Genomic DNA, 24174 nt, shown 5'->3' with positions numbered 1-24174 from the left:
GGAGGGAAACCAACCACGTCTCACATTTCAAGGCCATTTGCATCTGGCAGAATGATGTCTCATGCTGCGAAACAGCGGGTCTCCCCTCCCTCCTCTCTATCACATCTCCTGTTTCTCCCTCCCTCCCTCCCTCCCTCCCTCCCTCCCTCCCTCCCTCCCTCCCTCCCTCCCTATCACTTCTCCTCTCCCTCCATCCCTCCCCCCGCAGACAATCAAACCCCTGGGCACACACTGGTTGAATCAATGTTGTTTCCTCGTAATTAGATGTTGAAATGAAGTCTCTGCCCAGTGGGAAGTGAGTTTTGGCTGGGCTGGGATAGGGGTGGGGTGGAGGGTGGGAGCGTCCCTCTCTGGCCCATGTATCCATGCTGCGTAGCTGAGGTCTGGATCACATTTAAAACACATGTTCATGCTGCTCCAGATAAGCTGAACTCTGTGGAAATACAGTGGCATTGGATTTAACAGCCAAGGCAGGGGCAGACAGAACAGACTTACAGAGACAGAGCAAGGCAACATCAGACAGACAAACAGAACCAGGCAGCAAAGGTAGGGACAGAGAGACAGACAGAGCCAGGGAGACAGACAGAGCCAGGGAGACAGACAGACAGACAGCCCTCTCAACCCTGAAGAAGGGGAACTAAGTGTGGGGCCGTGCTCGCTCGCTGTGACAAGCAGGCCCTTTAACGCAGAGGCTGAGACACAGTAGATAATGAGTTCTGAAGAGGTCTGGACTAACTGGGGAGAAGAGAAGAGAGGGGATAGTCAAGACAGGCAAAATATAGAGAAACAGTCTTAAGAGTCCTTGCTTATAGTTGGACCAATAGAGACAGTCTTAAGAGTCCTTGAGGCAGTCTCAAGTGACTAAGTGAAACTTTAAGTGTCCTTGCTGTGTGTAGTTGGGGGGAGTGAGAATGACAGAGGTAGAGGTAGAGGTGTTTTAAATCCTCTTTAGCTGCTCCATTTGCTCTGGGGTGTCTGTGACCAGACGGAGAAAGAGAGAGGGAGAGGTGTCTGTGACCAGGGAGAGAGAGAGGTGTCTGTGACCAGGGAGAGAGAGAGAGGTGTCTGTGACCAGGGAGAGAGAGAGGTGTCTGTGACCAGGGAGAGAGAGAGGTGTCTGTAACCACGGGGAACGTGACAGGAGCTTGTGTGTGGTCTGAGGAGTCAGCGCCGGTCTGAGAGGGGCTGGTCTGTAGTGAGGAGACTCCTTCCTCTGGCTCTGCTCTCTATTATAGAGCATTACCCAATACAGAAACGTCTCTCTGTTATAGAGGATTACCCATTAGAGAAACGTCTCTATTATAGAGGATTACCCGTTAGAGAAACGTCTCTATTATAGAGGATTACCCGTTAGAGAAACGTCTCTGTTATAGAGGATTACCCGTTAGAGAAACGTCTCTCTGTTATAGAGGATTACCCGTTAGAGAAACGTCTCTGTTATAGAGGATTACCCATTAGAGAAACGTCTCTGTTATAGAGGATTACCCGTTAGAGAAACGTCTCTGTTATAGAGGATTACCCGTTAGAGAAACGTCTCTGTTATAGAGGATTACCCGTTAGAGAAACGTCTCTCTGTTATAGAACAGTCTGTCCAGAGACTGAAAATTGACCGTACAGAGACAGAAGGAGAACTTTGAACACAGAAGAGATTGAGATACAGCATCGAACCAGAGGATGCAGAGTATGCTTGCTGCAAGTGTTGGAATGATGCTGGTGTTGGTGAAGTTGAACTTGGGAATGCCAAAAAAGGTTCAAGATGATCCCAGCTCTCTCAGGGTAAGTGTCCAGTGTCTATGCACTTCATTCCTGTATGGTTTCATGTCCAGACCAGGCACTGTTTCATCCCACTGTAGCTCAGTTGGTAGAGCATGGCGCTTGCAACGCCAGGGTTGTGGGTTCGATTCCCACGGGGGGCCAGTATTTAAAAAAATGTAATAAAATGAATGCACTCTACTGTAAGTCGCTCTGGATAAGAGCGTCTGCTAAATGACAAAAAAGTTATGTAAATGTTCTGCTCAGGCTCTTATTCTGTGGATTCAATGCACAATCATCATCATCAAGAGGCTGTTTATTAATGACCAGTATATCATGAAATGCAGACATGTGTCTCCCACTGGAGACACCAGGTTTGAGTCCATCTTTATGTTCTTATGAACTGAATCAACTCTCCTTACAACTCACCATGTGAGCTAATAAAGTTAGTGTTGACCAGTTGGCAGGGGGCGTAGAGAAACCACACACACACACCACCTGTGAGCTGTCCATGAAGATCAGAGCTGACATGGTCTAATGAGCAGTGTGTGTGTGCCTCTTATGTAAATGGAGCAAATGTATTGGAAGTGCAAATGCAGCGTCACCGGTAACAAGATCTCACTGACCTGGAGAGGAGCGTTTGAACTTCTTAAATTATCAATCACTTCTCTCTCTTTCTCTTGCTCTTCTTTGCTCTCTCCTCTCGTTCGCTCTCTCCTCTCTCTTGTTCGCTATCTCCCCTTGGGCCATGCTTTCCCCTGGGTCTAAATTGCAGAAGCGGGAAAAGAAAACTCCTTGTCTGTCTGGTTTAAGAAGAAGCAGCCAGCTACTCCCTAATGTCACAATCCTCACATAGAGGAAGCAGCCAGCTACACCCTAACGTCACAATCCTCACATAGAGGAAGCAGCCAGCTGCACCCTAACGTCACAATCCTCACATAGAGGAAGCAGCCAGCTGCACCCTAACGTCACAATCCTCACATAGAGGAAGCAGCCAGCTGCACCCTAACGTCACAATCCTCACATAGAGGAAGCAGCCAGCTGCACCCTAACGTCACAATCCTCACATAGAGGAAGCAGCCAGCTGCACCCTAACGTCACAATCCTCACATAGAGGAAGCAGCCAGCTACACCCTAACGTCACAATCCTCACATAGAGGAAGCAGCCAGCTACACCCTAACGTCACAATCCTCACATAGAGGAAGCAGCCAGCTACACCCTAACGTCACAATCCTCACATAGAGGAAGCAGCCAGCTACACCCTAACGTCACAATCCTCACATAGAGGAAGCAGCCAGCTACACCCTAACGTCACAATCCTCACATAGAGGAAGCAGCCAGCTACACCCTAACGTCACAATCCTCACATAGAGGAAGCAGCCAGCTACACCCTAACGTCACAATCCTCACATAGAGGAAGCAGCCAGCTACACCCTAACATCACAATACTCACATAGAGGAAGCAGCCAGCTACACCCTAACGTCACAATCCTCACATAGAGGAAGCAGCCAGCTACACCTTAACGTCACAATCCTCACATAGAGGAAGCAGCCGGCTACACCCTAACATCACAATACTCACATAGAGGAAGCAGCCAGCTACACCCTAACGTCACAATCCTCACATAGAGGAAGCAGCCAGCTACACCCTAACGTCACAATCCTCACATAGAGGAAGCAGCCAGCTACACCCTAACGTCACAATCCTCACATAGAGGAAGCAGCCAGCTACACCCTAACGTCACAATACTCACATAGAGGAAGCAGCCAGCTACACCCTAACGTCACAATACTCACATAGAGGAAGCAGCCAGCTGCACCCTAACGTCACAATCCTCACATAGAGGAAGCAGCCAGCTACACCCTAACGTCACAATCCTCACATAGAGGAAGCAGCCAGCTACACCCTAACGTCACAATCCTCACATAGAGGAAACAGCCAGCTACACCCTAACATCACAATACTCACATAGAGGAAGCAGCCAGCTACACCCTAACGTCACAATCCTCACATAGAGGAAGCAGCCAGCTACACCCTAACGTCACAATCCTCACATAGAGGAAGCAGCCAGCTACACCCTAACGTCACAATCCTCACATAGAGGAAGCAGCCAGCTACACCCTAACGTCACATCCTCACATAGAGGAAGCAGCCAGCTACACCCTAACATCACAATACTCACATAGAGGAAGCAGCCAGCTGCACCCTAACATCACAATCCTCACATAGAGGAAGCAGCCAGCTGCACCCTAACGTCACAATCCTCACATAGAGGAAGCAGCCAGCTACACCCTAACGTCACAATCCTCACATAGAGGAAGCAGCCAGCTACACCCTAACATCACAATACTCACATAGAGGAAGCAGCCAGCTACACCCTAACATCACAATCCTCACATAGAGGAAGCAGCCAGCTACACCCTAACGTCACAATCCTCACATAGAGGAAGCAGCCAGCTACACCCTAACGTCACAATACTCACATAGAGGAAGCAGCCAGCTACACCCTAACGTCACAATCCTCACATAGAGGAAGCAGACAGCTACACCCTAATGTCACAATCCTCACATAGAGGAAGCAGCCAGCTACACCCTAACGTCACAATCCTCACATAGAGGAAGCAGCCAGCTGCACCCTAACATCACAATCCTCACATAGAGGAAGCAGCCAGCTACACCCTAACGTCACAATCCTCACATAGAGGAAGCAGCCAGCTACACCCTAACGTCACAATCCTCACATAGAGGAAGCAGCCAGCTACACCCTAACGTCACAATCCTCACATGGAGGAAGCAGCCAGCTACACCCTAACGTCACAATCCTCACATAGAGGAAGCAGCCAGCTACACCCTAACGTCACAATCCTCACATAGAGGAAGCAGCCAGCTACACCCTAACGTCACAATCCTCACATAGAGGAAGCAGCCAGCTACACCCTAACGTCACAATCCTCACATAGAGGAAGCAGCCAGCTACACCCTAACGTCACAATCCTCACATGGAGGAAGCAGCCAGCTACACCCTAACGTCACAATCCTCACATAGAGGAAGCAGCCAGCTACACCCTAATGTCACAATCCTCACATAGAGGAAGCAGCCAGCTACACCCTAACGTCACAATCCTCACATAGAGGAAGCAGCCAGCTACACCCTAACGTCACAATCCTCACATAGAGGAAGAAGCCAGCTACACCCTAACATCACAATCCTCACATAGAGGAAGCAGCCAGCTACACCCTAACGTCACAATCCTCACATAGAGGAAGCAGCCAGCTACACCCTAACGTCACAATCCTCACATAGAGGAAGCAGCCAGCTACACCCTAACATCACAATCCTCACATAGAGGAAGCAGCCAGCTGCACCCTAACGTCACAATCCTCACATAGAGGAAGCAGCCAGCTGCACCCTAACGTCACAATCCTCACATAGAGGAAGCAGCCAGCTGCACCCTAACGTCACAATCCTCACATAGAGGAAGCAGCCAGCTACACCCTAATGTCACAATCCTCACATAGAGGAAGCAGCCAGCTACACCCTAACGTCACAATCCTCACATAGAGGAAGCAGCCAGCTACACCCTAACGTCACAATCCTCACATAGAGGAAGCAGCCAGCTACACCCTAACATCACAATCCTCACATAGAGGAAGCAGCCAGCTACACCCTAACGTCACAATCCTCACATAGAGGAAGCAGCCAGCTACACCCTAACGTCACAATCCTCACATAGAGGAAGCAGCCAGCTACACCCTAACGTCACAATCCTCACATAGAGGAAGCAGCCAGCTACACCCTAACGTCACAATCCTCACATAGAGGAAGCAGCCAGCTGCACCCTAACATCACAATCCTCACATAGAGGAAGCAGCCAGCTACACCCTAACATCACAATCCTCACATAGAGGAAGCAGCCAGCTACACCCTAACATCACAATACTCACATAGAGGAAGCAGCCAGCTACACCCTAACATCACAATCCTCACATAGAGGAAGCAGCCAGCTACACCCTAACGTCACAATCCTCACATAGAGGAAGGAGCCAGCTACACCCTAACTTCACAATACTCACATAGAGGAAGCAGCCAGCTACACCCTAACGTCACAATCCTCACATAGAGGAAGCAGCCAGCTACACCCTAACATCACAATACTCACATAGAGGAAGCAGCCAGCTACACCCTAACGTCACAATCCTCACATAGAGGAAGCAGCCAGCTACACCCTAACATCACAATCCTCACATAGAGGAAGCAGCCAGCTACACCCTAACGTCACAATCCTCACATAGAGGAAGCAGCCAGCTACACCCTAACGTCACAATCCTCACATAGAGGAAGCAGCCAGCTACACCCTAACATCACAATACTCACATAGAGGAAGCAGCCAGCTACACCCTAACATCACAATCCTCACATAGAGGAAGCAGCCAGCTACACCCTAACGTCACAATCCTCACATAGAGGAAGGAGCCAGCTACACCCTAACTTCACAATACTCACATAGAGGAAGCAGCCAGCTACACCCTAACGTCACAATCCTCACATAGAGGAAGCAGCCAGCTACACCCTAACATCACAATACTCACATAGAGGAAGCAGCCAGCTACACCCTAACGTCACAATCCTCACATAGAGGAAGCAGCCAGCTACACCCTAACATCACAATCCTCACATAGAGGAAGCAGCCAGCTACACCCTAACATCACAATCCTCACATAGAGGAAGCAGCCAGCTACACCCTAACATCACAATCCTCACATAGAGGAAGCAGCCAGCTACACCCTAACATCACAATCCTCACATAGAGGAAGCAGCCAGCTACACCCTAACGTCACAATCCTCACATAGAGGAAGCAGCCAGCTGCACCCTAACGTCACAATCCTCACATAGAGGAAGCAGCCAGCTACACCCTAACGTCACAATCCTCACATAGAGGAAGCAGCCAGCTACACCCTAACGTCACAATCCTCACATAGAGGAAGCAGCCAGCTGCACCCTAACATCACTATCCTCACATATTGAACAGATCAGTGGCGGCTCATGTCGTTACAACGACTGGAAGAAATTAAAGCAAACCGTTTCTGTTTGACAAGTTTTATATTGCATGACAGTCCTTTTCTCTGCCTCGCCTCTGACCCGGCCTCTCTCCTCTCCTCTCCTCTCCTCTCCTCTCCTCTCCTCTCCTCTCCTCTCCTCTCCTCTCCTCTCCTCTCCTCTCCTCTCCTCTCCTCTCCTCTCCTCTCCTCTCCTCTCCTCTCCGTCGTTTATTAAACTTTCCATCTGTTCTGTGGGTTTCCCTTCCCGTCTCATAAATGAATGGAAGTCCCTTATTCCCTCGCTATTTGTCTTTCTCAACAAATCTGACCGCACCCTTTTTATATTGTAAATGTTTAAAAGGTTATTATGATTTTTTACTTTTACAATTGGCAACAATAGACAATTTAATTGCAACATTTCGTTGTTATATATACATTACACCAACACAGTCATAATGTAATGTCTTAGTTTTTTGGGTAATAGTGTGCAGAGTGAATTTTGTGTAAATATTATTTGAACACTATAAGTGGAGGCAGGGTAGAAGCCACAGCTCCATAGGACTGGTCAGCTGTAATACCAGACTCAGAGGGGTTTCCTCCAATGTGTTTGGAGTTGTACACGTGACTGTTCCCATTCTCCATGTTGGCCTGTAGGGCACTGAGAGAAACAGAAACACAAGTTTCTGAATTATGGTGGTCTGATTTTCCTACCTGCTTGTTGTCTGCAGTAGCACTGTATATTTGTTAGTTAGTGACCTACCTGCTTGTTATCTGCAGTAGTACTGTATATTTGTTAGTTTGTGACCTACCTGCTTGTTATCTGTAGTAGCATGTGCAGCAGCAGTTGTAAGCTTGTCTCTGTGGGAAACAGTAGCTAGGTCTCCTAATATTCTGTGTCTCTCCTCCATCCTCTGCTCCATGGGAAGGAGGAAGCTTGTCTTCTCAGAGCTCCTAGAGCTCCTCAACAGGTGGACCCTGGGAACTCCTGCCCCCCACTACCCCTTAATGCCACCCCAGCCAACTCCACATTTCCAGCTGTTATGTTGTCTATGGGCTGATGCCAGGGGATCTACTGTGAATTTGGGGTACAATGGGCCTCCTCTCATCCCAGTTATAAACAGTCATGGGAATGAGAAGAAGTAATGATTACAAACATAGTACTATAATACTGTAGAACTACAATACTACAATACTGTAGTGCTATAATACTACAATACTGCAGTACTATAATACTGTAGTACTATAATACTACAATACTGTAGTACTATAATAATATAATACTGTAGTACTATAATACTGTAGTACTATAATACTATTATACTGTAGTACTATAATACTGTGGTACTATAATACTGTGTACTACACTATTGTAGTGCTATATTACTATAATACTGTAGTACTATAATACTACAATACTGTGGTACTATAATACTGTAGTGCTATAATACTACATTACCGTAGTACTATAATACTGTAGTACAATAATACTGTTGTACTATGATACTACAGTACTGTAGTGCTATAATGCTGTAGTACTATAATACTACAATACTGTAGTACTATAATACTGTGGTACTATAATACAACAACACTGTAGTGCTATAATACTACAATACCGTAGTACTATAATATTGTGGTACTATACTACTGTAGTGCTATAATACTATAATACTACAATACTGTAGTACTATAAAACTGTAGTACTATACTACTGTAGTGCTATAATACTACAATACTGTAGTACTATAATACTACAATACCATAGTACTATAATACTGTAGTACTATAATACTACAATGCTGTAGTTCTATAATACTTTTGTACTATAATACTACAATACTTTTGTACTATAATGCTGTAGTACTATAATACTACAATAATGTGGTACTATAATACTGTGGTACTATACTACTGTAGTGCTATAATACTATAGTAATATAATACTGTAGTGCTATAATACTGTAGTGCTATAATACTGTGGTACTATAATACTACAATACTTTTGTACTATAATGCTGTAGTACTATAATACTACAATAATGTGGTACTATAATACTGTAGTACTATACTACTGTAGTACTATAATACTACAATACCATAGTACTATAATACTGTAGTACTATAATACTGTAGTACTATAATACACAGAAGCATCTGTGTATCTGTTGTAATCTAAATTATGATAGTCTTAAATCTTAAATCCCAGGACAGCTGTTAATGGTCTGTGGGACCTGGTTTTGGGCAATAATTGCACAGTCAGAGGTGGATATGTGTGTGAGGAATCAGACTGACTTGCATGTATCATCAGCTCAGTCCTTTTAAGCCAGCCTCAATGGCATCTAAAGTTTATCCTGACTTGGATGTTAGAGTGCTGCCCTCTTGTGGTGAGACGGTTGACTCTCACAAACCAACTGACAATGTTAACCAACACTTTACCAGCGTGTTGGAGCTTATTTTCTATCCTGTCTTTAAAACAACATATATCATTAAATGATTTGTGTCCTCCTCCTCTCCTCCCTGCAGGTGATCAACCAGGAGAAGTGGGAGAGGGATGTGCGTTCGGCCTCCAGTCTGGACGAGCTGCTCATGCTGACAGACTTCCCTGACTGGAAGCTGTGGAAGTGTCGTCTAAAACTCAAACACCTGGAAACGTCTCCCTCATCCTCTTCCTCTCAGCCGCCCAACCACCGTTCCTCCTCCTCCTCTGCTGGATCTGGGTCACACCGCTCCACGCGCTACGCTGTAGCATCCTACAGCCTGGAGATACTCAAAGGTATGTGGGTTCGAAACCTGGGTCTCCTCAAAACTGTGTTGGCTCTCTAAGCTAAAGCTTTGGTATTGTTTGTTGAGATATGCTACTGGCTCCTACAGCCTCGGGATACTCAAAGGTATGTGGGTTCAATATCTGTGTCTACTGTGTACTTGTCAGGAGAATTTTCAATCCCAATGATAATAACTAACAATCAATAAGATTTGACCAATCCCCGAGGTTTGTAAGACCCTGGGTTTAATAATAATTAGGCAAGGACTCGGCTTATGCAAAATGTTCGTACAGTTTATTCACGAGAGCGCTCTGAAGTCCATAATACAAAGACATCCATTTTATAACTCATATGCACATACACACACACGAACAGTAGATGAGTTTCCCCATAGTTCTCACCACTGTTTATCACAACCAAGCCGACAGTTCCATTCCCCCGAGATCAGAGGAACCTTGAAAGGACTCCCTGTCCTATCGTAAGTTTCTCAAAGTTCTAGTCAGGTCAGGTCATACACAGTTGAATTGTTCTCGGTATCTCCTTAGTCACACACACTCACACATTTCTCTCCCTCACATGTCTCTACCGAACCTTATTGGACTTACGTTTAGTACTTTAATTATTCATTATACATGCTACATAAACTAATAATCACTAATAGTTACGTTTCAGGGTGGAATCCTTTAATCATTACCTTTAAGCATATAAATACCCTTATCAGCACTGCAAGAATGTGTTAGACCTCTGAGCTAAAGGCTGGGCATTATTCAATGTTCTCCCTGGAGATATTCATAAAGTATGTGACAGACTGGTTTGAACCCTGGCTCTTCTCGAGACTATGTTAACCCTCCAAGCAAAAGCCAAGACATTCATTCCAGGTTGCTAATGCATGTTTTGATGTTAGAATGTGAGTGTACCCAGACGGTACCCAAAGCAAGTCTCTATAGTGGCTATTAGTTTTGTTCTGTGTGTAACTGTTGGTGTTGTGTGTATGTGATCATCAGCTATAGACGATGAGTGGCAGAAGACCCAGTGCATGCCCAGAGAGACGTGTGTAGACGTGGCAAAGGAACTGGGCACCACGACCTCCATGTTCTTCAAGCCCCCCTGCGTGTCAGTCTTCAGGTGTAACGGATGCTGCAACAAAGAGGGTGTCTCGTGCAGAAACACAAGTACTGCCTATGTTAATAAAACAGTGAGCATTTCCTATTTAAATATCTGTTAGAAAGTGTATTACAAATAAAACGCATTATTAATATTATTCTTAATAAATGGCAATGATTTCTGGCAGGGGTCGGCAACGGCAACAGGCAGCCCGCGGGCCCAAAGTTTTTAGTAAATAAAAATCTTTTTTTTAAAAATATGATTATAGTTTTTGGTCTAAAAAATACCTTTTAAATTCACCAGGAATTCAGCTAAAAATGTGTTTAATTTAGGAAATCTGTTCCCAAGTATTCCTACTAATAAAAAAATTGATATTTAATCGTGTCTCAATGTAATCAAGGTATGAAATAATGTTTATTTTCAAATACAACCTCTTTTGGGATGTTTGCGGTGTACAAATGATTGTAATTATGTTCCGGCCCCCTGTCCATCCGCTGTAAATCATCCCGGGGCTATAGTTGTGGACCCCTGATTTAGATTTTAACACAATTGTGATCATGATAAGTGCTCCTAAATTACAAGGATTTTGGAGAAAGTGAATATATACAGTACGTATAGACTACGTAATGTACACTCTGCACATCATTGGGCCATCAATGAGTCAAATAAAATACAGCTCTCTCTACAAAATGGATCGCTGACTCCAGAAACGGACTAATGTGTTCTGACACTTTTCGTCCTGCAGCTGCTGAGTGTGATACCATTCAAATACGGACCTGAGCCGGTGTTGATAAAGGTAGCCAATCACACAGAGTGTAAGTGTATGGAACCACCCCTGATCCGACGGCAAGCCCATATACGCTCTCACAGGAGGAACGGGTGAGTCCAGATGTACAGATACACACACACACACTCTCTAGTCGTACCCTTAGCACTAACCAGGCTGTGTGTTTGGTTGCAGGTGCTCTCCGATGCGTCAGCTCTCTAAATCGGAGGACTCCAGGCGCCTGTGTGCCAGTGGGTTGATCTGGGACTGCATGGCCGACCGCTGTGTGTCCTACCCCTCCACTAAACAACCAGGTTAGTCTACCACTGTATCCTACCCCTCCACTAAACAACCAGGTTAATCTACCACTGTATCCTACCCCTCCACTAAACAACCAGGTTAGTCTACCACTGTATCCTACCCCTCCACTAAACAACCAGGTTAGTCTACCACTGTATCCTACCCCTCCACTAAACAACCAGGTTAGTCTACCACTGTATCCTACCCCTCCACTGAACAACCAGGTTAGTCTACCACTGTGTCCTACCCCTCCACTAAACAACCAGGTTAGTCTACCACTGTATCCTACCCCTCCACTAAACAACCAGGTTAGTCTACCACTGTATCCTACCCCTCCACTAAACAACCAGGTTAGTCTACCACTGTATCCTACCCCTCCACTGAACAACCAGGTTAGTCTACCACTGTATCCCTCCACTAAACAACCAGGTTAGTCTACCACTGTATCCTACCCCTCCACTGAACAACCAGGTTAGTCTACCACTCTGTCCTACTGAACAACCAGGTTAGTCTACCACTGTGTCCTACCCCTCCACTAAAGAACCAGGTTAGTCTACCACTCTGTCCTACCCCTCCACTGAACAACCAGGTTAGTCTACCACTCTTCCTACCCCTCCACTAAACAACCAGGTTAGTCTACCACTGTATCCTACCCCTCCACTAAACAACCAGGTTAGTCTACCACTGTATCCTACCCCTCCACTAAACAACCAGGTTATTCTACCACTGTATCCTACCCCTCCACTGAACAACCAGGTTAATCTACCACTGTATCCTACCCCTCCACTAAACAACCAGGTTAGTCTACCACTGTGTCCTACCCCTCCACTAAACAACCAGGTTAGTCTACCACTGTGTCCTACCCCTCCACTAAACAACCAGGTTAGTCTACCACTGTGTCCTACCCCTCCACTAAACAACCAGGTTAGTCTACCACTGTATCTTACCCGTCCACTAAACAACCAGGTTAATCTACCACTGTATCCTACCCCTCCACTGAACAACCAGGTTAGTCTACCACTCTATCCTACCCCTCCACTAAACAACCAGGTTAGTCTACCACTGCATCCTACCCCTCCACTAAACAACCAGCTTAGTCTACCACTGTATCCTACCCCTCCACTAAACAACCAGGTTAGTCTACCACTCTGTCCAACCCCTCCACTAAACAACCAGGTTAGTCTACCACTGTATCCTACCCCTCCACGAAACAACCAGGTTAGTCTACCACTGTATCCTACCCCTCCACTAAACAACCAGGTTAGTCTATCACTGTATCCTACCCCTCCACTGAACAACCTGGTTAATCTACCACTGTATCCTACCCCTCCACTAAACAACCAGGTTAGTCTACCACTGTGTCCTACCCCTCCACTGAACAACCAGGTTAGTCTACCACTGTGTCCTACCCCTCCACTAAACATCCAGGTTAGTCTACCACTGTATCCTACCCCTCCACTAAACAACCAGGTTAGTCTATCACTGTATCCTACCCCTCCACTAAACAACCAGGTTAGTCTACCACTCTGTCCTACCCCTCCACTAAACAACCAGGTTAGTCTACCACTGTATCCTACCCCTCCACTGAACAACCAGGTTAGTCTACCACTGTATCCTACCCCTCCACTAAACAACCAGGTTAGTCTACCACTGTGTCCTACCCCTCCACTAAACAACCAGGTTAGTCTACCACTGTATCCTACCCCTCCACTAAACAACCAGGTTAATCTACCACTGTATCCTACCCCTCCACTGAACAACCAGGTTAGTCTACCACTGTATCCTACCCCTCCAATAAACAACCAGGTTAGTCTACCACTGCATTCTACCCCTCCACTAAACAACCAGGTTAGTCTACCACTGTATCCTACCCCTCCACTAAACAACCAGGTTAGTCTATCACTGTATCCTACCCCTCCACTAAACAACCAGGTTAGTCTACCACTGTATCCTACCCCTCCACTGAACAACCAGGTTAGTCTACCACTGTATCCCTCCACTAAACAACCAGGTTAGTCTACCACTGTATCCTACCCCTCCACTAAACAACCAGGTTAGTCTACCACTGTCTCCTACCCCTCCACTAAACAACCAGGTTAGTCTACCACTGTGTCCTACCCCTCCACTAAACAACCAGGTTAGTCTACCACTGTATTCTACCCCTCCACTAAACAACCAGGTTAGTCTACCACTGTGTCCTACCCCTCCACTAAACAACCAGGTTAGTCTACCACTGTATCCTACCCCTCCACTAAACAACCAGGTTAGTCTACCACTGTATCCCTCCACTAAACAACCAGGTTAGTCTACCACTGTATCCTACCCCTCCACTAAACAACCAGGTTAGTCTACCACTGTGTCCTAAATCAGGGTGTTATTCAGGAAATTATTTAGCCTCTGTAGGAAGTCGTTATTCTGATGTTTTGTTTTGTTCTCGCTCCATTTTCCCTGGTCTGCTCCCTGTAGTAATATTAAGTCATTCCTATGTTTTTCTCTGTTTGTTCCAGACTTCTCACCCAATATGAGAACGGTGGACTGTGACATAGATGTTGACAGGTGTGACTGTGTCCCAGACCGCACTATCCTGTCCCCACAGCCCACCCTAACCCAGGACCCAGACCATACTACCCTGCATGTCACCTGAACCATACTGCCTGTGCTAACAACAAACAGCACTTCAACCATGCCTCTTGCAGGTAGAGTGCAACTTGAGACACACCCCTTTTGACTAGTTAGTTTGATCGTTTTCATAGTAGTTAAATTGATAAATGTATGCCATTACTTGGCCAGAGAGTCCACTCAGCTGATGTTCAAGGTCTGAATGAATCAGTACCTGATGTACATCAGAAATGTTTGGGTCCTCAGAGACCGTGGTTGAACAGCCATATTACAACACATGTAATAACACCTTTCCATTCGTTTGATCCACAGATTCCAGTGATACTAAGAAGAATATAACCTTTGACATCTGCTTGGCTTTGAAGTTTGGAAGCAGAGAAAACGTTCATAATTTATTTATATCGCTATTTATATATCTAACTTCAAATAAAATAGTTTATCTTTCTAACCTACATACATGACCCTGTTAAGTTTTTTTTTTTAAAAGCTTTACATGTTTTCTTTACATATGTAAATTATTGGTATTTCTATGCACTGAACATGTATTTTACGCTAAAGAACGATATTTTTGTAATAATTGCTTCCAACATTTTGCTAAATATAATCGCAGTTTGTCCTTTTCATTAATTACTGGAATTGATTTGGCCAAGTACAAATGGTCTGTGTTCACTGCGCTCTCTGCTCAGCAGCGGTGTCAGTTCCGCAGCTGCGCGAGGGAGAGGGAGAAGCCGGTGTGTTCGCGGTTTACCGGATCTTGTTTCTGCGGTTTTCTTGAAGATCACTCCGCGACCCACACGACGCAGCACTGTGGTTCAGCAGCAGATGATGCGCTGTCAGCCAATGACTTGTTGTTGCCACTCACCGCTGTCATTAAATGGAGTCAAGCTAGCCATACATTTTTGACTGCTCAATCGTCATTAAACGCAAATACAGCGATGAGTTTCTCTCTCTTGGTTTCATACAAACTTTGAGAAATAACGAGGAGCGCCCACAATGTGTTTTGTGCGGGGAAGTGTTTAGTAATGAGTCTCTCAAAACGTACACATTAAAACAACACATCCTGACCAAACATCCACAACATGACGGTAAACCCAGGGAGTTCTTTCAGAACAGGGCAGAATGCTTCAGGAAACAGTGCTTCGACAGTGGAAAAGTAAGTCAACTAGCAAATCAATGTTGTCATTTTATAACAGGTAAGCAGAAATAAGGGAGTACTATCTCTCAAAGTAGGAACTTAGATGTGAGTTTCCCTTTAAAACAATTCCATTGTACACAGCTATTAACGTTAGTTAGATTGCTAATATTAGCCCAAGCAAGCTAGCTAGCTACTGTGCAACCCTAAGTTACAGTACTGTACATTTTTAAGATAAAATGATCGGGCCTACTGTACAACTTACTGTAGAAAGGATTGGTGAAAACAAGTCTAGGTTGGAACTGTTGCTGTTAAAATACAAGTAATCATTTTTATTCTGAACTGGAATAAACTGATTGAAGCAAGATGCTTTTTTAGCCAAACACACAGTTCTGGGTTGCTCATCTACAGCAGGAGGCGGTCTCCTTCCTGACTGAGAAAGCAGTAGATGTTCTGGTCCAGTTTGGCACCACATACCGATGCGAGTCATGGTTCCCAACTCTGGCATACTTAAAAAACAAGTACAGAAACAGACTCCATGCTGAGCATGACCTCAGGGTTGCACTGTTAAAAACTGATCCCAGAATAGAAATGCTTGTTGAAAGCTTCAACCAGCCACACACCTCTCATTAGGACTGTGTGTGTTTTCTGATGTGATCAGTCAGTGTATTCCAATTCAGAATGCAAATTATTTATTGTATTTTAACAACAACAGTTCCAACCTAGATTTTCTTTCAACAATACATTCTACAGTAAGATGTACAGTAGGCCTGATCATGTTTCTTCTGTACTGTTACTTCGGGTTGCTCTATCAAAACCTGAGCCTGTGTGTGTTCTGGTCTACATCTGTGTGATGTGATCAATCAGCTTATTCCAGTTAAGAATGAAAATGATTTCTTATATTATAACAGCAACAGTTCCAACCTAGACAGATGAGTACAGTGCATTCGGAAAGTATTCAGGTCCCTTCCCTTTTCCCGCATTTTGTTAAGTTACAACCTTATTCTAAAATGGATTAAATAACAAAAAATCCTCATCAATCTACACCCAATACCCCATAATGACAAAGTGAAAACAGGTTTTTAGAAATGTTTGCAAGTGTATTTAAAAAAACAGAAATACCTTATTTGCATAAGTATTCAGATCATTTGCTATGAGACTCGAAATTGAGCTCAGGTGCATCCTGTTTCCATTGATCATCCTTGAGATGTTTCTACAACTCGATTGGGGTCCACCTGTGGTTAATTAATTGGACAATTGTCTATATAAGGACCCACAGAGCAAAAACCAAACCATGAGGTCAAAGGAATTGTCTGTAGAACTCCAAGACAGGATTGTGTCGCAGCACAGATCTGGGGAAGGGTACCAAAAAATGTCTGCAGCATTGAAGGTCCCCAAGAACACATTGGCCTCCATCATTCTTAAATGTAGGAAGTTTGGAACCACCGAGACTCATCCTAGAGCTGGCCACCCGGCCAAACTGAGAAATCGGGAAAGGGGGATACCTAGTCAGTTGTACAATTGAATGCATTCAACTGAAATGTGTCTTCCGCATTTAACCCAACCCCTCTGAATCAGAGAGGTGTGGGGGGCTGCCTTAATCGACATCCACATCATCAGTGCCTGGGGAATATCATCAGCTCGGGGATTCAATCTAGCAACCTTTCGGTTACTGGCCCAACGCTCCTACCCGCCAGGCTACCTGCCGCCCCAGGGGAGAAGGGTTTTGGTCAGGGAGGTGACCAAGAACCCGATGGTCACTCTGACAGAGCTTCAGAGTTTCTCTGTGGAGATGGGAGAACCTTCCAGAAAGATAACCATATCTGCAGCACTCCACCAATCAGGCCTTTATGGTAGAGTGGCCAGACGAAAGCAACTCCTCAGTAAAATGCACATGACAGCTCGCCTGAAGTTTGCCAAAAAGCACCTAAAGGATTCTCAGACCATTAGAAACAAGATTCTCTGTTCTGATAAAACCAAGATTGAACTCTTTGGCCTGAATGACAAGCGTCACGTCTGGAGTAAACCTGGCACCATCCCTACGTTGAAGCATGGTGGTGGAAGCATCATGCTGTTGGGATGTTTTTCAGCGGCAGAGACTGGGAGACTAGTCAGGATTGAGTCAAAGATAAAGATAGCAAAGTGCAGAGAGATCCTTGATGAAAACCTGCTCCACATCGCTCAGGACCTCAGACTGGGGTCAAGGTTCACCTTCCAACAAGACAACAACCCTAACCACACAGCCAAGACAATGCAGGAGTGGCTTCGGGACAAGTCTCTGAATGTCCTTGAGTGGCCCAGCCAGATCTCTGACTTAAACCCGATTGAACATCTCTGGAGAGACCTGAAAATACAGTTGAAGTCGGATGTTTACATACACCTTAGCCAAAAACATTTAAACTCAGTTTTTCACAATTCCTGACATTTAATCCTAGTAAATATTCCCTGTTTTAGGTCAGTTAGGATCACCACTTTATTTTAAGAATGTGTGATGTCAGAATAATAGCTGCTAGAATTATTTATTTCAGTTTTTTTTTCTTTCATCACATTCCCAGTGGGTCAGAAGTTTACATAAACTCAATTAGTATTTGGTAGCATTTAAATTGTTTAACTTGGGTCAAACGTTTTGAGTAGCCTTTCACAAGCTTCCCACAATAAGTTGGGTGAATTTTGTCCCATTCCTCCTGACAGAGCTGGTGTAACTGAGTCAGGTTTGTAAGCCTCCTTGCTCGCACACACTTTTTCATTTCTGGCCACACATTTTCTATAGGGTTGAGGTCAGGGCTTTGTGATGGCCACTCCAATACCTTGACTTTGTTGTCCTTAAGCCATTTTGCCACAACTTTGGAAGTATGCTTGGGGTCGTTGTCCATTTGGAAGACCCATTTGCGACCAAGCTGTAACTTCCTGACTGATGTCTTGAGATATTTCTTCAATATATCCACATAAATTTCCTGCCTCATGATGCCATCTATTTTGTGAAGTGCACCAGTCCCTCCTGCAGGAAAGCACCCCCACAACATGATGCTGCCACCCCCGTGCTTCACGGTTGGGATGGTATTCTTCGGCTTGCAAGCCTCCCCCTTCTTCCCTCAAACATGATGATGGTCATTATGGCCAAACAGTTCTATTTTTGTTTCATCAGATGAGAGGAAATTTCTCCAAAAAGTACGATCTTTCACCCCATGTGCAGTTGCAAAGCGTAGTCTGGCTTTTTTATGGCGGTTTTGGAGCAGTTGCTTCTTCATTGCTGAGCGGTCTTTCAGGTTATATTGATATATGACTCGTTTTACTGTGGATATAGATACTTTTGCACCTGTTTCCTCCAGCATCTTCACAAGGTCCTTTGCTGTTGTTCTGGGATTGATTTACACTTTTTGCACCAAAGTGCATTCATCTCTAGGAAACAGAATGCGTCTTCTTCCTGAGCGGTATGGCAGTTGCATGGTCCCATGGTGTTTATACTTGTATACTATTGTTTGTACAGATGAAGGTGGTAATTTTCTGGAATTTTCCAAGCTGTTTAAAGGCACAGTCAACTTAGTGTTTGTAAACTTCTGACCCACTGGAATTGTGATACAGTGAATTATAAGTGAAATAATCTGTCTGTAAACAATTGTTAGAAAAATTACTTGTGACATGCACAAAGTAGATGTCCTAACCGACTTGCCAAAACTATAGTTTGTTAACAAGAAATTTGTGGAGGGGTTGAAAAGCGAGTTTTAGTGACTCCAACCTAAGTGTATGTAAACTTCCGACTTCAACTGTAGCTGTGCAGCGACGCTCCCCATCCAACCTGACAGAGCTTGAGAGGATCTGCAAAGAAGAATGGGAGAAACTCCCCAAATACAGGTGTGCCAAGCTTGTAGAGTTATACCCAAGAAGACTTGAGGCTGTAATCGCTACCAAAGGTGCTTCAACAAAGTGCTGAGTAAAGGATGTTTCCAATGGGGAAAAATAAACATGAATAGCTATTTATATTATTATATTTCATTGTTATTTGCTATTTGTCTATATTGCATTTGTTTTATGCATAAGGGCAGTGAAAAGTACCAATATATATGTATAGTTGTATGTTTTCATAAGCATAAGTTGGGTCCCAGGCTGAAAAAGTTTAAGAACCCCTGATTTAGAGATTACTTAACAACCATTCAATGGTGTTGTTCATGCCTCCGTGATACAGAGGTTTTGTTTTTTTAAAATAGAAGAAACATTTTGATGTTGCTACGACAACCAATTATTTAACAGAGACGATTTCAGAGCACTCTCGTCTGTGTGCCAAAGTGCAGAATAAATTATGAATTTACAAATGCTCAACACCTGTTGAATATGGTGTCAGTAAACGTTGGCAAAAAAAGCGTAATTAAATTGTTGCCAGCAGCACAGTTACAGTCACCAACGCTCTGGATAACATGAAAACAGCCTAACCAGCTCTGCTACGATGAGGAAAATGGTCAGAGTGAGGTGTTCTCTCATTTGTGTCTGGAAGTAGCTACCAGCTAGCCAAATGGACAATCTGACAATGCTCTGAATTTACAAACGTCCAGAGTGCACTCTGAGCGCACTCTGGCACTCCATATTGAATTTACCAACACACCCCTTCTCTGAACAAATTAGTGGAATGTTGCTCCAGGTATCTAGAAACTAGCCTGGGTACCAGTCTGTTTGTGCTAACATTCCACTCGTTGTCCTCTATATCCTATGCCAAACATGACTAGCTAGAAACCGAGGATGGAGACACTTTGTTCTGCTCCTAGTCATCTCATCTGTTCAAATATAGTTAGAATGTCCTAGGCTTGGTACCAGTCTCTTTAGCTAATCCACTCCTCGTACTCCATGCCATTGTGCCAAAGTGAATGGCTTTACTGCCATCTTGAAATATGAGCATTTTCTCATTAATGAGCTTGAGGAGAACAGAGGATTTTATCGTGATTTGATCACCCTCACAGCTATCCTTCAACCACAACTCTATCGTTTTTTTCTCCCCAGAACACCTTGGTATCCGGTTGCTCAGCAAAAAAAATAAAAAATTGTCCAGAGGAAACCAGTGCATCAAAAGTTACTAGCTCATATCTAAAATTCTCTAACAAAATACATAATGCAATTCCAAACACAAAACACATTATTTAAGCCTCAAAATACAACAACTTGCCTAGCTAAAAGCTAAATATTTGTTTTTGAATTTGTTATAAATTCTAATTCTATTTTCGAGGCTCCACATGTTGTCCTGAAAATATGAATGTTATTGCAAACAACCAATGAGCAACTCCGAGGTAAATCCAGCGCATATTGAACGTTGAGATTGCCGAAAGGCCAGTCTCATTGGCAATGGCAAGGAGTGAAATGTTAGCTAAAGAGACTGGTACAGACTTCTAATGTCCCCCCCGTTGAAATATATAGGTATAAAGTCCCCCTCTGTTCAGATATAGCTAGGTCAAATCAAATCGTATGTGTCACATGCTTCGTAAACAACAGGTGTAGACTAACAGTGAAATGCTGACTTACGGCTCCAGTCTGTGCTTGCGAAACAGTCCTGTAGCTTAGCATCTGCTTCACCGGACCACTTCTGTATTGAGCGTGTCACTGTTCTTCCTATTAGAATCTTTTTCTTGTAAGCTGGAGTTATGGTCTAATTTGCCAAAGGGAGGGTGAGGAAGTGCCTTGTATACATTTCTGTGTGTGGAGTAAAGGTGATCTAGAGTTTATGTGTTTCTGTGTGTGGAGTAAAGTGATCTAGAGTTGATGTGTTTCTGTGTGTGGAGTAAAGTGCTCTAGAGTTTTTCGCCTCTAGTTGCACAGGTGACATGCTGGTCAAAATGAGGTAAAACGGATTTCAGTTTCCCTGCATTAAAATTACTGTCCACATGTGTTTTCTGAATGTGTCTGTGCTCAGTCGCACCTATAGCAAGCAAATGTCTGTGATAGCTTAGAGAAACCACTGACCTTCCAGCATCCATAGCTGGTTATGGTGTTTGAGGTTACAACAGGGGGGTAGTAGACATACATGTATGTACTGTATAGATTGTAGATATGTTGCTATATATTACTGATATGTCCAGCTGTCTACACCAGATAACACATGGATTTCTACTGTATAGATTGTAGATATGTTCCTATATATTACTGATATGTCCAGCTGTCTACACCAGATAACACATGGATTTCTACTGTATAGATTGTGTGTATTATACCACATACAACTGATGTGTTTTAGTTGTCTGAACCAGATGAGACTTTGATGTTTATGGTAGCCTGGACATTCTCTCTTTTCCTTAGATTCCTGGTGAGGAGATTCTTGTGGAAGTCATAATCATGTCTTAATTACAGTATGTCATAAATTAACATCATTTGAGAAGCTAATTTCTTGGTTTTCGCAGTGTGCATTGTTTTCACCAGTCTTGGAAAATTAAAGCTTTGTCCAGACTAGTCATTCTTATAAGTCAAGCCTTTAACCCCCTAGAGTCGATTGACTCACCCTGGTATCGTGTAAACACACAAGACATGGAAGAATGTGTAGAATTGCAGGAAATGTGCTTTAAAACAAAACAAAAAAAATAATTGCCCCATGCAAAATGTGTAGAATTGTGGGAACTTAGCTTTAAAACTGCAACAAGTTCTCTCCGCCAACAAGAGGGGTGTGAACAGTTTGGGGTCGCATGCAACATGCCTTAGCATCCAGAACATCTTCTCAAACACTCACTGTGTGAACTTATGTGACTTTATAAGCTCCTCACAGATAGATTGAGCAATATTAACAGCTGCTCTGTTCTGCTTTAAGACCAGCCACGCACTGCGGTTTAGTGATATCAGAGCTGTTGTTCTGTCGTCTCGTCCTCCAGCCATTTCTCCCTCTCCCTCTCCATCTCCCTCCTTTTCCCCTGGTTATTGTTCTGTTCTGAGACCAGCTGTCATCCAATGAGCAGTGAGTCAGTGACCTTCTCCTAACAAGCCCCTGCATCTCTGCCCAGAGACCCCTGCTGGCCATGGGAGGGTGCTTTGAGGTCCAATCAGACTGAAGGACAGACAGCACTAATGTGCTGGGCGCTGAGGGCAGTGGAGATGGTGTGAGGGAGGTGAGCCTTCACACCACTATCACCAACACTGTCGGATCCTTCACGTCAAACCCTCCCTCCATGCATCTGAGTCACCCCAAAAGCAATCGGCTAGGTTTGAGGTGTGGGCCATGTTACATTCAGCTAGGTTTGAGGTGTGGGCCATGTTACATTCAGCTAGGTGTGGGCTATGTTACATTCAGCTAGGTGTGGGCTATGTTACATTCAGCTAGGTGTGGGCTATGTTACATTCAGCTAGGTGTGGGCTATGTTACATTCAGCTAGGTGTGGGCTATGTTACATTCAGCTAGGTTTGAGGTGTTGGCCATGTTACATTCAGCTAGGTTTGAGGTGTGGGCCATGTTACATTCAGCTAGGTTTGAGGTGTGGGCTATGTTACATTCAGCTAGGTTTGAGGTGTGGGCTATGTTACATTCAGCTAGGTTTGAGGTGTGGGCCATGTTACATTCAGCTAGGTGTGGGCTACGTTACATTCAGCTAGGTGTGGGCTACGTTACATTCAGCTAGGTTTGAGGTGTTGGCCATGTTACATTCAGCTAGGTTTGAGGTGTGGGCCATGTTACATTCAGCTAGGTTTGAGGTGTGGGCTATGTTACATTCAGCTAGGTTTGAGGTGTGGGCTATGTTACATTCAGCTAGGTTTGAGGTGTGGGCCATGTTACATTCAGCTAGGTGTGGGCTACGTTACATTCAGCTAGGTGTGGGCTACGTTACATTCAGCTAGGTGTGGGCTATGTTACATTCAGCTAGGTGTGGGCTATGTTACATTCAGCTAGGTTTGAGGTGTTGGCCATGTTACATTCAGCTAGGTTTGAGGTGTGGGCCATGTTACATTCAGCTAGGTTTGAGGTGTGGGCTATGTTACATTCAGCTAGGTTTGAGGTGTGGGCTATGTTACATTCAGCTAGGTTTGAGGTGTGGGCTATGTTACATGCAGCTAGGTTTGAGGTGTGGGCCATGTTACATTCAGCTAGGTTTGAGGTGTGGGCCATGTTACATTCAGCTAGGTTTGAGGTGTGGGCTATGTTACATTCAGCTAGGTTTGAGGTGTGGGCTATGTTACATTCAGCTAGGTTTGAGGTGTGGGCCATGTTACATTCAGCTAGGTGTAGGCTATTTTACATTCAGCTAGGTTTGAGGTGTGGGCTATGTTACATTCAGCTAGGTTTGAGGTGTGGGCTATGTTACATTCAGCTAGGTTTGAGGTGTGGGCCATGTTACATTCAGCTAGGTTTGAGGTGTGGGCCATGTTACATTCAGCTAGGTTTGAGGTGTGGGCCATGTTACATTCAGCTAGGTGTGGGCTATGTTGATCAGACAAGCGTGTATTTGGACTGCAGGGGGCCAGTGTCGGAAGGAAGGAAGGAAGGAAGGAAGGAAGGAAGGAAGGAAGGAAGGAAGGAAGGAAGGAAGGAAGGAAGGAAGGAAGGAAGGAAGGAAGGGAAGATTTGGCTGCTGTTGCTAAAGGAGTGTGAGGTATGATGAGATGCATGCCACCTTCCTCTGTTGGTTCCTGACCAGAGATGATACGATGTGGGCTGTAGCAGAGGTCACTTTGGAGGGATGGATGGATGGAGGGAGGGAGGGAGGGCTGTGACAAGGGACTGTGTGATCTTTATTCTC

At 44.5% G+C, this 24174-nt stretch overlaps 1 protein-coding gene across 1 annotated transcript; it reads left to right on the top strand.

The window, feature by feature from the left end:
* Nucleotides 1–1076: 1076 nt before the first annotated feature.
* On the top strand, nucleotides 1077–14412 carry LOC106609067 (vascular endothelial growth factor D). The gene is made up of 6 exons (XM_045698293.1): nucleotides 1077–1776; nucleotides 9319–9568; nucleotides 10562–10752; nucleotides 11407–11540; nucleotides 11623–11741; nucleotides 14235–14412. Exons 1-6 carry the CDS (start codon nucleotides 1675–1677, stop codon nucleotides 14369–14371), a joined length of 933 nt encoding a protein of 310 aa, XP_045554249.1. The 5' UTR covers nucleotides 1077–1674; the 3' UTR covers nucleotides 14372–14412.
* Nucleotides 14413–24174: the final 9762 nt, after the last annotated feature.

Source organism: Salmo salar, chromosome ssa16, assembly GCF_905237065.1.
Source record: "Salmo salar chromosome ssa16, Ssal_v3.1, whole genome shotgun sequence".
Lineage (NCBI taxonomy): Eukaryota > Metazoa > Chordata > Actinopteri > Salmoniformes > Salmonidae > Salmo > Salmo salar.
Note: the sequence above shows the minus strand (reverse complement) of the source record. Positions and strands in the feature narration are given on the sequence as shown.

Excerpts from the sequence above, each read along its gene's own strand:
- LOC106609067 (XM_045698293.1), top strand. The coding sequence starts at position 1,675 with ATGCAGAGTATGCTTGCTGCAAGTGTTGGAATGATGCTGGTGTTGGTG. Across the intron at positions 9,569-10,561 it reads CAGCCTGGAGATACTCAAAG|CTATAGACGATGAGTGGCAG; the intron begins GTATGTGGGTTC and ends TGTGATCATCAG. Across the intron at positions 11,541-11,622 it reads CGCTCTCACAGGAGGAACGG|GTGCTCTCCGATGCGTCAGC; the intron begins GTGAGTCCAGAT and ends GTTTGGTTGCAG.